The 14,645-nt window shown below is 46.7% G+C and overlaps 1 protein-coding gene across 1 annotated transcript; it reads left to right on the top strand.

The window, feature by feature from the left end:
* Positions 1–4,584: 4,584 nt before the first annotated feature.
* LOC110882088 (protein NYNRIN-like) lies at positions 4,585–5,715 on the top strand. Its single transcript, XM_022130186.1, has one exon. It carries the CDS (start codon positions 4,585–4,587, stop codon positions 5,713–5,715), a length of 1,131 nt encoding a protein of 376 aa, XP_021985878.1.
* Positions 5,716–14,645: the final 8,930 nt, after the last annotated feature.

The raw sequence follows: 14,645 nt of genomic DNA on the forward strand, positions 1-14,645 counted from the left end.
CGCCTACATCAGCAAAGCAATCCAGAAGCTTCTAGAAACTTCTGCAAGACGCTAAGGTGGCACCAAAGATGCTCCATCCGACAAAAAGGACAGCACGTGTCACCAGTGGCAGGACGACACGTAGGCCTGCGACAAATCAGGTGGCGGAGCTGACAACGCCAGTACAAGGTTCCAGCATGGACAAATGTAAGCGCGCCACGTGTACCACTACACCGACTATGGCAGAGGAGACCAAGAGGATATTCCCCTTGGTCGGACAGCTGGCGCGCAACCACAGCTGGCACAGCTGCTCCTCCCTTCTTCACCCTTCGGCTATAAATAGGACCCTTCATCATTCAGGTTCAGGATCTTTTGCTCTCTATTCTCACGCACTAAACACACACTGTTTATTCTCCCTCAGAATAGTACTTATTCTCACGCCGGAGCCTGGTTAAGAGGGAAACCCCCATACTCCCCTCTTAACGAGACTAACGGTGTTGCTGTTTTGCAGGATCCAGGTCATTCCCACGAGTAAGAAAGGAGATTGAACCCACAGAAGAAATAACCCCACAGATTAACCTTGGTGTTACCCTGTGTTTCATCATTGGCGCCATCCGCTTTTTGCAAAACCAAGCTCATCTCTTTTCTTTTTGAAAAACACTCGTAAAAAATGGCTGAACAAAACCGTTCACACCAAGTGGACGGAGAAGTTTCTTCCAGTGAACTCGTTTCGGACACAGCACACGTCCAAAGGAGCCAAAGGAACGAAATCATCCAAGAAGGGCAGACAAACAATGATTTTCCTAGTATCTTTGGAAGTGCATCCAGGGTTGTTAGCCAAACCACAACTGGACCCATTTTCCAAGCCCCCACTAGGATAATCACTCAGACCACAAACGGAGGCACTTTCCAACCTCCACCAGGGATAGTCCAACAAACACCTCCATCAGTGCAAACACCAAGCCATGGAGCTGGCCCCTCAGCTCCATCGGAACAAGCACAGCTGAATTTCTCTGCACTTTTAGGGCTACCCGAAGCAAAAACTCTGGCTTCCTGGTATGCCGAGCAGATGGCATCTATAAACCTTGTTTATACACAACTCAGCGCGCAACAAGCTTTGCTCCAAGCACAAGCTAACCAGTCGGCATTCGTTACCCCACCGCAACGGTCTCTGAGTACATACACGACTCAGCAGGTCAACGCGTGGAAATTACGCCCGGAGAAAGGACCTGTGCCAAACATTAGAAAGCCAAGCGCGCATGACACGCGTGACACTTATGGCGAAACGGAAAGCAACTACGTCCATAATCCACAAAGAAAGCCAATTCAAAGCCGATTGGGCCCGCGCAACATGAATACCGAATGGGATGACGAAGAAGACGATCCAACATACAAAGGGGAGAGCACAGTGTTCAGTAGACTACACCCAGAACAGAAAATCATACAAACCAACCAAGCGCGCAGGGTACAACCCAAAAGCAGAGCATGACTACACTCTGAGCTATCGTCCAGACGACATGGCTGAAAATTCAAAATTCATTAAGGAAATCGCCACGGCCGCTATAGACAAAACAAAACTGCCGCACAACGTAGGCAAGTACAATGGTTTGACAGACCCCGATGATCACCTTCAGGTCTTTAATGGCGCAGGAGCAACAGGTGGGTGGAATTTACTAATCTGGTGTCATCTTTTCGCGCAAACATTCGTCGGCACAGCGCGCATTTGGTTTGACAGCCTACCAGCAGGAAGGATTAAATCATGGGTCGATTTTCGAGAGAAATTCCTTGCACACTTCTCCCAGCAGCGAAGACACACTAGAGATCCTGCTGATTGTTTAAACATATGGCGCAAAGACCAAGAAAGTGTGGAAGACTTTATCACGAGGTATAACAAAGAGTGTTTAGAAATTGGAGACGTGGGCGAGAAGATGATGCGCGCGCATTTCATGAGGCTAGTCAAATGCGATGATCTAATCAAGAGAGTATAAGGAAGGGACGGAGGACCCAAAGATTGGGAAACATTCATTGAAGCAGCGAAAACCATTGCGCAAACAGATAAACAGTTGACCGGTGACGATCACCGTCAGCGAGGATACAGCTCTAATGACCGGCATGGCAGAAAGGGCAGAGGCCAACCATGGAAAACTTCCGGTCACAGAGAGAGAAGCCCACCAAGAGAGGACGCACGCCATACAATCAACCAGATAGCCCATCGGAAAGAGGTAAAAAGAGAAAACTGGGAAAAACAGTGGACTCCACTAACAAAAACCCCTTCCGAGGTCTTAGCCACTGAGAACCACCAGTTCAAACCACCCCTACAGATGCGAAACAAGAGGGGTCAAGATCCCAACCTTTTCTGTGAATTTCACAAAGACACGGGTCATCTAACTGACGACTGCTTTAGTTTAAAACAAGAAATAGAAAGGGCCCTGAGAGACGGAAAGCTTACTCATCTGGTAAAAGGCGGGAAGCGTGAATACCGCCAAATTCAACGAAGAGAAGAAGGACCGGACAATAAAATGCTCCGGAAGTTAGAAACGCACATGGTTCAAGGGGGTCCGCGAAGGCCAAGAAAGAATTACAACAAGCGCGCACAAGACGACTCGTGGCGCGAGAGGCAAGTTGTTTTCCCAGTTGTAAGAGGTGGCCCGAGAGAAAAAAAGACCCATCATCATTCCTGGGGTAATTGGTCACTATCAGACTGATTACATTTTCATCGACCCAGGAAGCACCACGGACATCATATACGAACAATGTTTCAACCAGTTCGACCAAGAGGATAAAGCGCGCTTAGAACCAGTTAATTATCCACTAACTGGTTTCTGCAACGAAGCCATTTTCCATCTTGGCCAAATATCATTCCCGGTGCTACTCTCAGACGGAAGAAACTCAAGAACAGAGGAGGCCACGTTCATGGTGCTGCCAGCACATTCAAGACACGACATTCTCTTAGGAAGGGAATCCCAAGGAGACTTCAGTATGATATGCTCTGCGCCACACTCAGCTGTTGGATTCCCAACAGAAACAGGCATAGCATTAATATACGCAAGCAAAGAGGCCTTAGCAACGGATGAGGTCAGACCTGCAAAGGCAAGTAAACCAGCACCACGCGCAGAAGCAGAGAAATGGGTACTAAATAGCGCGTACCCAGAACAGACAGTTACCCTAGGACCTGCGATGTCCGATTTAACACGCGCGGCGCTCAAAAAATTGTTACACGAAAATATGGACGTGTTCGCCTGGACACCAGCCGACATGGTGGGTGTTCCACGACACATAGCAGAACACCGGTTAAATGTCTCAGAAGAAGCGAAACCAGTGGTACACGCCAAGCGCCACTTGGGCGATATAAAACACGATGCCATGAAAGAACAAGTAATGGAGCTATTGAATGCGGGCATCATTAGAGAAGTCAGATACCAAACATGGGTGGCAAGCCCAGTGATGGTGAAAAAACCAAACGGTAGCTGGAGAATGTGCGTAGATTACAAGGATCTAAACAAGGCATGTCCACGTGACTGTTACGCCTTACTAGATATCGACGAAACGATCGACTCTCTAGCAACATTCAGGTGGAAGTGCTTCCTTGACTGCTACAAGGGGTACCACCAGGTCCAAATGGCTGTTCAAGATGAGGACAAAACCGCATTCCGCACGCCGACAGGGCTATACTGTTACACCAAGATGCCTTTCGGCCTAAAGAATGCAGGAGCGACTTATCAGAGATTGATGAACGAGATGTTCAGCGATGCCATCGGCAAGTACATTGAAGTGTATATGGACGATTTGGTGATTATGAGCAAGGAACAAAGCATGATGCTGGTGAACATCCAAAAGACTTTCAACACACTGCGCAACATAAGCATTAAGCTAAATCCAGCAAAATGCACTTTTGGCATGGAAGAAGGGAAATTCTTGGGTTTCATTGTCACAAAAGATGGCTTCAAAGTAAACCCAGAAAAAGTTCAAGCGATCGAAAGAATGCCTTCCCCATCAAACATCAAAGAGATGCAAAAATTAGCAGGACGATTAGCAGCACTCAATCGTTTCCTAGCTAATCACGCCGCAAAATCCTTTCCGTTCATCAAAACATTGCGCAACTGTATGAAGAAAAGCCAGTTTCAGTGGACTCCGGAAGCGGAGAGCGCGTTCCGCGAGATGAAAGACTGCCTCATCAAGCTGCCAACACTAACCGCACCAATCAAAGGAGAACCCTTGGTACTATATTTGTCAGCTTCTGATAGAGCAGTTGGAGCAGTGCTACTCGTCGATCGTCAAGGTATCCAAACACCAGTCTACTATGTGTCACGAACCTTAACCGACCCAGAAACTCGGTACGCCATCATGGAGAAACTAGTCCTCGCACTGATCCATGCATCAAGACGGCTGCGAAGGTATTTCGCTAACCATGTCATACATGTGTTAACAAACTACAACATCGGCAACATCTTGGCAAGGCCAGAAATCTCAGAAAGGTTAGCTAAATGGGCGATAGAACTTGGCGGCCACAACGTGGTTTTCAGACCATGACCAGCCATCAAAGGCCAAGTGTTAGCAGATTTCATGACAGAGGTACCCGACGATAAGGATCGGGAATGTAAAGTAATGGAAAAGGCCGAAAAGCAGCAAATAGAAGAACCATGGCTGCTATACACAGATGGCCCGTCTAACAAAGACGGCGCAGACGCAGGGCTTCAACTGGTGAGCCCTGACAAACACGAATTCACGTACACCATACGTCTGAATTTCAAGAGCATGAACAATGAAGCAGAGTACGAAGCCTTTCTTGTTGGCTTAAGATTGGCAATCAAAATGGGAGTCAAACACATCGAAGCGCATGTAGATTCCATGTTAGTGGCTGGACAAATTAACGGCCAATACGAAGCCAAAGGAGATGTAATGGCGCTCTATCTGAGTCAAGCAAAGACGTTGCTACAAACCTTCTATTCCTACAAGGTGCATCACATAAACAGAAGCGAGAACAAACCAGCAGACGCGCTGAGTAAACTCGCATCTACGAGCTTTCAACACCTTGCAAAGGATGTGCGCATAGAAGTGTTAAGCAACCCATCTGTTCCACTTCGGGAGGTAAGCGTCATCCAGACGGGGACAACGTCTTGGATGACTCCAATAATCATGTACCTTCAATCCGGGATACTCCCTGAGAACAAAGCCGAGGTGAGGAAAATCCAGTACAAGGCCGAGCATTATCAGATGGCCGATGGAATTTTATACCGAAAGTCATACCTTGGCCCATTATTGAAATGCGTCGACGCTGAAGACGCAAACTATTTGATCAGAGAGGTCCATGAAGGAATCTGTGGTATACATGCCGGGCCAAGAATGGTGGTGGCAAAAGTGATGAACGACGGGTACTACCGGCCCGGGATGCATTTAGACGCGGTAAAAGAGTTGAGGAAATGTAGTGGATGCCAAAGACATGCGCCCAAGACCATGCGCCCCAAAAATGAATTGGTACCAGTCACAACTGCATGGCCCTTCCAGCAGTGGGGAATAGACATGATCGGCCCTTTCCCAGAGGCCACAGGAGCGGTCAAATTCATAATAGTCGCGGTCGACTATTTTACCAAATGGGTAGAGGCGAAGGCACTTGCATCAACTACGTCAACCGTCGTCAAGAGATTCATACGGGAACAAATCATATGCCGTTTCGGCCTACCGCTTAGAATCATCACCGACAACGGAACGAACTTCGCTGCAGACGATCTTGAATGATGGTTCAAAGAATTGCACATCGAACACACCTTCTCTTCGGTTGCGCACCCGCAGGGGAATGGGCAAGTAGAAGTAGTTAACAAAAGCATTGTCGATGGTATCAAGGCAAGGCTAGGCGAGAAAAGAAGGGGCTGGGTTGACGAGCTGCCCAGCATATTGTGGGCCCACAGAACAATGCCAAAAACAAGCAACGGTGAGACACTGTTCAGTCTAGTTTATGGGACTGAAGCAGTAATACCAGCAGAGATAGGATTGCCGTCCCCACGAATGCTCTCCATGAACCTAATCGACAACGAAGAGGAAAGAAGGATCGACCTGGACCTCCTAGAAGAAAGAAGAGAGATGGCGGCAATCAACGAAGCGAAATACAAAACGAAGCTGGAAAAATATTATAACTCCAAGGTCTGAGTCTGCACCTTCAACCCAGGGGATTACGTCCTAAGAGACAACGAGGCTTCAAACGCCGAGAAACTAGGAAAACTGGCTCCCAAGTGGGAAGGACCATACATCATGGACGCAGTACTCGGAAAGGGAGCTTACAAGCTGCGCACTATCGACAACAAAGATGTTCCACGAACTTGGAATGCTCAACAGCTGAGAAGGTGTTATATGTAAATGAGTCATGTAATTGCAATGGCTGAATCGCCGACACATTTATCGTAATACAAGAAGTGTTTGGCTATCTTTATATTTTGCAAATTTCCTGTCATAACTTCATATATTACTTTGGGCGTACACGAAAACATCAATGGCTCGACCATAGGAAACGTTGTAGACCTCCGAGGCTCGTCACAACCAAGTGCACAGCCGGGTCAGAAACACAACTAAAGCCTACAAAACGCCAAAACAAAAATTCATGCCCACACAAACACGAAAACATCGATAGCAAGGTAAATAAACATTGAAGGCTCCCAAAGCTGAACACATCTGAGCTCTCACAATAACCTGCAACTCGATCACTTCATAGTCACGAAACAACTCGTGCGCAAATACGACAGAACAAACGTTGTCATTAACACAGCACAAACCTGTCAGCGCCATCATTCATTCGTGACACCTAATCAAAGTAATTTTACATACACATTTTATGACGATAACAAAATTCGCATAAAAACAAAGCAAGTATCAACATATTAAAGGTCAAGCATGATCAGTTGTTCACAAACATAACAGGTAAACCAAAAACAAAAATTGTTCACAAGTCACCAAAAATTATAGTGCCGTCTAAGGCCATACGTGGCACACAGGCCGGAATCCTTCACTTAGGATGGCTGGTACCTGCACCTCCCGCCGCACCTGCTTCATCCCCAAGAGCCTTTTTCAACAAAGCAACACCATCAACTTTCCTAGCTAGCTTCTCAGCAGCTTTAACAACGGCAAATTCCAAGGAGGAAAACTCTTTACGTTTTGCAGCATACCTACCATCACAATCCTCCGCGTAAAGCTCGAAGTGGTCGTCCTTTTCCTTATTGATAACCGTAGCTTTACCCTCAGAATAGCCATACTTTTGACCACTATTGTATCCCGCCTGACCCAACTCATACATATACGTGGCAAGTTCAGGAGAGTTCACAATACGGTCAGCAAGCTGCAAACAAGCAAATGGCAACATAAGAAGGATTGTCAAAACATGCAAAAGGCGAACATAAACGAAGGAACTTACCAAAGGTACTGCACGTGACAACAACCATCTGCAATCAGCAGATACCTCCTCAACAAGACCATCAGAAGCTGCACATTCAGAAGTTTTCTCCTCGAGAAGCTTTCCAGTGGTCTCACACTCAGAAACCTTTTGTTTAACAAGGAGCTCCAGCTTGTCGATACGAGCGACATATTCTTTCTCTCTCTTCTCAAACGCCATACGCGCCTGATGGGCTTCATCAGCAAGCTCCTTTTTCTTACCAGATAACCGAACAATCGCTTCACGTTGAGATTGCATCTCAGCGTTAGTACGCTCACACGCAGCTTCCCAGTCCTTTTCTTTCTGAACATTAACCTTTTTTTCTTGCTCAAGTTTTTGTGCAGCATCCGAAATCCTCCATTGTAAACCTTTCTTCTCCGAGTTAAACTTCTCTTTCTCTTCAGCAAACGCCTTTCGGGCATCCTCAAACTCAACTGTCTCCTCTCCCATCGATCTCCATTCACGGACAATTTCTTGAGAGGAGGCAAAGAAATTAACTCCAGCGCGCACATGATCATCCAACAACTCAAAACGATTGCGCCGCTTCTGGAACATCCTTTCAGTAGGAGGAAGAGACATAGAGAAGAAATCATGACAGTTGCCCAAATCATTCATCCGGGAACCTTGAGTCAGATTCCACCGAGGAGCGTGCGGCAAGTGATCACAAGCAGGGTTGTGAGTATCCCAGGACTCAGCATGAACATTCTCAAACTGCGGGCTACGAACAACACCAGAAGTAGCACCACTACCACCTGGGAGGGTGCTTGGTATAGATAGTCTGGTGCGGGGTGGCCTCACTGGATTCCACCTCGGTCTCCACACCCTAACTGCTATCACCGGCATCAACACCACCTACAACATCGACACCACCTTCACCTACATTCTCTGCAACTGCTTCATCTTCTTTCTTTTTCTTCCCAAGATCATCGCGGGGAGGGGTTAAGCCAATCGTCCTCGACGGAGGAGACTGCGGAGGAGTGATCTGTGAAGTATCCAACCTACGAGACCCTTTGCCAGACTTGACTCCTGTCATAAAGCAACCACAACAATAAAAAATAACTCAAAGAAACATGCAAGAACTATACAACTGCAAAACCATTACCAGTAGGGGCAGAAGCAGCATATATCTCCTCCAAGAGATTCCCGCGGCCTCCACTGAAAATACCCATATCTATTTCAGACTCGGAAGGCGCAAGAGGGGATTCCTTATGGAGCTTAGCCTTTTTCGAAGCAAGAAGAGCAGCGGCCTGCTCGTCAAGTTTGCGTTTCTTATCTTCGAGGGCTTTTTTCCTCAAATGCTCCGTCAAGGTAGCGCGGTCCTCTGGATCAGACCCGCGTGGTTTCTCTCCAGCTCCTAAACCAGACAACGTATCAGATACGACTACATAATCTAGAAAAGGAAGAGTAGAGGGTCGTTCACGAAAAGTACCAGTTGTTTTGCCCTCAACCCTCTTCTCCCCTTTCTCAGGCTTATCAGCTTTTGTCTTCTTCCTTGTCTCCACTTCAGCAGAAGGAGCAACAGGAATCTCTGCATCACCACCAACAACCTCATGAACAGGCTCGTTCACAGCAGCCTGCGTAATACCTGCACGCGCGCAACGCGAAGTTAGACCTTCAGAAGATCTACCAGAACTTCCACTCGAGAGAACAACAACTTCCTCTCGAATAGGATTAATGGGGTCATCTTCATCATCTTCACCTAAGGCAACGTTGGCATACTTAGCAAAGCTCTCATCAGATGGGTGCAAGAAACGGCCTCGAATTTGGTCTAACCACGTCGGCTTTCCATCTTCCTGGATCGCCTCAACAATGGCACCCACAGCCTTCGGGTCCAGAACATTTATTAGACTATATCCAACTGCAAAAAAAAAAAAAACAAAACAATCAGGAAGAACGCACAAAAAACAAGATAATTCAAACATACTTCGAAGAAATCACATACATTTGCTTGGTAACCATAAACAGGTACACCCAAGGGGTTCTTCGGCACCCACAACAAACTCATCCCAGCACCAACTAGGGCCATCTCTTCCAACTGAGAAATGGCAGTTGCCTTCTCTGTTAGTTTCTTGTACCAACCTTGTTCAGCAAAACCCACCAAAACGTCCACCTTCGGGATCCCTTCACCAACCGACCGGTAATGCATATCCACCAGAATAACACCGCGACGAATGTAGAAAAATTTTTGCTTCCAATCATGCAAGCTCTTCAAAGGAACGGAGCAAACGGGAGCAACGCCGGTCCGGGCATTGAAAAAATAGAAGCCATTGGTGTACGTAACACTATAGAAGACGTTGAATATCTCAAACGTCGGATCAATACGGTGGGCTCTACAAACAAACTCAAAGTGAGTAATACGCGGAAGCCCAATCGCGTTAATTTGAGAAATATGAAGCCTATAGTTCCTCAACACCGAGGCAGTAAACTTGATAATGGGAAGCCTGAAGTTACCCTCCCGGAAGAATGCAGCATATAAGGTCAAGTAACCCGGAGGTGCATCCATGGCAGTAGAACCAGGAGTCGGATATTGGGCCCCCCATTCAGGACGAAAACCCATCTCCCTCACAAGATTGTGGAACTCCTCTTCCTTCCATCCTATAACCGCCTGGTCAGGGCCAGGGGGAGCCTTCCCTTTATTCTTCCTTTTCCTCTGGGAAGGATTTGCACCAGACATAACGAAGATGATGAGAGGGTAAACGCAAGTCTTCAAACAAAGAAAGAAGAAAAGATGAAGGAGATGGAGAGAACCAAACTTCGAAAAATTTGAAAAGTGAGGAAAGAGGGAGGAACCGCCTCCTATTTATACCCATCGCATTTAATGCGATGGGTAGTGGGCCGTCAGAGTCTAGGAAAAGCAACCAATGGGGGAGAGACACGTCAGAAGAAAGAGAAGACGCCACCTCTTTTTTCGGGAGCATGGGTAACAGGGCCTGACAACGTGACAGAAAAAGTAACTGACGGAAACTGAAAAAGGCGCCTGTTCACCTCCGATAAGACAGGGACATCGGACAGTCACATCAACATTCCCCCCAAGACAACAAAACTTCCCTTAGAAGGAAACAACAAGTGCCAAGCGCCATGCGTCGTGCGTCCATTTGGCTCAACTTTGTCAAGTTGCCAAAACCCATGCGCCATGCGTCCATTTGGCTCAACTTTTTTAAGTTGCCAAAAACCGATGCGCCATGCGTCCAATTGGCTCAACTTTATCAAGTTGCCAAAACCCATGCGCCATGCGCCCATTTGGCTCAACTTTGTCAAGTTGCCAAAACCCATGCGCCATGCGTCCATTTGGCTCAACTTTTTTAAGTTGCCAAAACCCATGCGTGTCACACCCCCAAAATCCACCCGCGGAGTACCACCGCTTGGAGGCGTGACGTGACCAGGATCAAGCCACCAATCATATTGAACATAAGTATAATTAGTAAATGTCATTCATCAATACGAAAGGTGTTTTCAAAACCAAACATAATCAATAGTGTAGCGGAAGCATTAATGTAAAAACCCAACATAAGTATCATGTTCTCATAAGTAAATATTTATCATGGAACTCAACAGTCCATGTGCCCACAACGATCGCGCCTCCCGTGCAAGCTCCAAGTACCTATGGTCCTGCAAGGCATGTAACAGAGAGTCAACAACTAGTTGAGCGAGTTCACAGTAAATAAGTTCGTAACAGTAAGTTCACGTCGTAACAGGTGGCTCTACTGGGAATCCCATGCCTTGGTAATGGTGTGAACTCACCTTGGTTTGCTCGGCAGATACACAGCAAAGTTCAATTAAGCTATATAGTGGTCAACCACGTCCTACCATGGTTACCATATGAGTTAGGTTCGTATTCAAGTAGTGCACGTATATTCTACATGTATTGTACACAAGTAACGATCATAGCATGCACATATAATTAAGGCAGTTCATCAACAGAACAGTCACGTAAACAAGTCCAAGTATGCGGCCCAAATGGTTGGGCTCGTAACAGTGTTCAAAGTCCAAAACAGTGTGCATGTGTTCATGGTCTTGAGTCGAGACTAGGCGGACTCGAGTTGTGCTGGCCTGAAGATCTCGAGTCGCAACCAAGGAGGTCTCGAGTCATCATGTACCAGTCGAGACTACACGGTCTCGAGTCGCAACCGGACCCGCAACTGTGATCTCGAGTTGTGCTGTTTGTGTCGGCGCTGTGGTCTCGAGTTGAGACAGGGAGTTCCCGACTCGCAATCTGTGTCGAGACTAAGCATGTGTAACTGATTTCCTTAATTGCAGCTCATGATTTCCGTAACAATTGCTAATAGTTTTGGCAGTTTCAAATCAGATCAAACAGCATTCAATTCATCAATCATGCATATTCATACTACTATGATCATCAAGAACAATCATCAAGCAATCGACCGGATCATCTGATTAACTAAATCAAGGACTAACATGCAACCCTACATCATAGCCAAGCAATATCAACTATCATAACAACACCACATATAACCGGGAATTATAATTTCAGTAACATGTATTCAGCCCTAGATCGTATCAACAACATGCAAACATATCAACCATGGATCCCGAAATCATTAATCGTCCAAAATCTTATACGAATCGATTTAGTTTACATGTTCCGAATTTTACAAGTATAATCCAAAACATAAATATACTAGCATGAAACCCTAGTTCACCACATAAAACATGTTATCAAAACATAGCAATCAATCAAGGATTACTAACCAGAAAACCGAGAAGCCTAGATTGCTCGAGATGGGTGGCTTCAGGTGAGGGCTGCTGTCCGGTTCTAAGGGAAAACGAGAGAGGGAGAGAGAGATAGAGCTCCTAGGGTTTGTGTGTGAAAAGTGTTTTGCAAGTAATTAGAAACTACACCCCATATGGTTCATGTATGCGTACAAGGGGTGAGTGGGCCGAACCCATCATTGGGCCGCCCTTGGGGTCTCGGGTCGGGTAAGTGCTTGCGAGTGAGTTTGGGCCGAGTAAAAGATGTGCGGTCCAAATTTCGTAACACGCAACATAATAAAAACTCATAACATTCAACACAATCATACACATCACTAGTCACGTAACGTTCATACAAGTTAACACGTAATACAAGAGACGGTTCTAAAATACGAGTTGTCACATTATCTCCAACTTAAAAGAAATTTCGTCCCGAAATTTGGTACGTACTCACTGAGGAAGCTAGGTAAGTTGTATCGTTTACTGGTTTTCCTGGGGTGTCACATCCTCCCCCTGTTGATCTGGAATTCCGTGGTAGCTTCAGCCTCAGTAGTGGTTGTACTGTTCGCGAACAATTGGGGGTACTTTTCTTTCATCTGATCTTCGCGTTCCCAGGTGAACTCTGGGCCACGACGGGAGTTCCGACGAACTCGAACAAGAGGGATTCTCGTGTTATTGAGGACCTTGACATCCCGGTCCGTGATTTCTACTGGTTCCTGGACGAATCGCAACTGCTCGTCGATAGTGAGTTCCTTCAAAGGAACTATGAGGGTCTCATCTGACAGGCACTTCTTCAGATTTGACACGTGAAAAACGTTGTGAACTGCACCGAGTTCAGCTGGTAGGTTTAGTCTTTAGGCTACCTTGCCTATTCTTTCTATGATCTCGAATGGTCCGACATACCGCGGATTGAGTTTGCCCCGTTTGCCAAAACGAACCACACCCTTCCAGGGTGAGACTTTGAGTAGCACCCGATCCCCAACTTGGAATTCGAGTGGTTTCCTGCGCTTATCAGCTTAACTTTTCTGACGGTCACGAGCCGCCGCCATACATTGCCGTATCTGTGCAATTCGTTCGGTAGCGTCAACTACCATTTCTAGTCCTGTGATTTGACTATCCCCCACCTCTGCCCAACAGAGAGGTGACCGGCATTTACATCCGTACAATGCCTCGAATGGAGTGGCTTTAATGCTGGTGTGGTAACTGTTATTATATGAAAACTCCACTAGAGGGAGATGCTTTTCCCAGCTGTTGCCGAAATCGATAACACATGCCCGAAGCATGTCTTCTAGGGTTTGAATCGTGCGCTCAGACTGCCCATCCGTCTGAGGGTGATATGTTGTGCTCATGTCTAGCTGTGAGCCAAAAGCTTTGTGCATTGCTTGCCATAGCTCTGAAGTGAATCGTGCATCCCGATCCGAAATAATAGAGGTTGGCACTCCATGCCTCGAAACAACTTCCTTGAGATATACGTCTGCTAACGTGGAGAACTTGTCTGTTTCCTTTATAGCCAGGAAGTGTGCAGACTTTGTGAGTCGATCCACGATCACCCAAATGGTATCGTTCCCACACTGGGATCTAGGCAGGCCAGTAACAAAATCCATGGAAATTTCTTCCCATTTCCATTGTGGTATCTTGGGTTGCTGAAGTAGGCCTGATGGTTTCTGATATTCCGCCTTGACTCTCGCACAAGTCAAACATTTGCCGACATAGGTTGCAATGTGGGCCTTCATACTAGGCCACCAATACGTCGTCCTGATATCGTGGTACATCTTATCCGAACCTGGATGTACCGAGTAGCGAGACTTATGAGCTTCGTCCATCACAAGTTCCCGTAAACCACCATATAGTGGGACCCAAATACGCCCTGTTACATAATAGGCACCGTCTTCCTTCTGTTCTAATCGTTACCTTGAGCCGCGTAAGGCTTCAGCCCTTACGTTTTCTGGTTTCAATGCTTCCACCTGAGCATCTCGTATCTGAGCAGGAAGACTAGACTGAATGGTAAGCTGTAGTGCTCGTACGCGCCGAGGTAGAGTGTCCTTTCGACTGAGAGCGTCAGCCACAACGTTGGCTTTGCCTGGATGGTATTTGATGGCACATTCGTAATCATTCAGTAGTTCAACCCATCGACGTTGACGCATGTTCAATTCCTTCTGCTTGAAGATATGCTCGAGACTCCTGTGATCGGCGTAGATAGTGCACTTGGTACCGTACAGGTAGTGTCGCCATATCTTAAGCGCAAAAACAACAGCTCCCAGCTCTAAATCGTGCGACGTATAGTTCCATTCATGAACCTTGAGTTGGCGCGAGGCGTAAGCAATGACTCTGTCGCGCTACATTAACACACATCCAAGACCCTGAATAGATGCATCACAATAAACCACGAAATCGTCTGTGCCCTCTGGCAATGAGAGGATAGGTGCACTGCAAAGTCTATCCTTTAAGTGCTGAAAAGCGGTTTCCTGAGTATTACCCCAACGGTAGGTGACACCCTTCTGTGTCAGTAGTGTTAGCGGCTGTGCAATCTTTGAGAAAT

This window comes from Helianthus annuus, chromosome 10, assembly GCF_002127325.2.
Source record: "Helianthus annuus cultivar XRQ/B chromosome 10, HanXRQr2.0-SUNRISE, whole genome shotgun sequence".
Classification (NCBI taxonomy): Eukaryota; Viridiplantae; Streptophyta; class Magnoliopsida; order Asterales; family Asteraceae; genus Helianthus; species Helianthus annuus.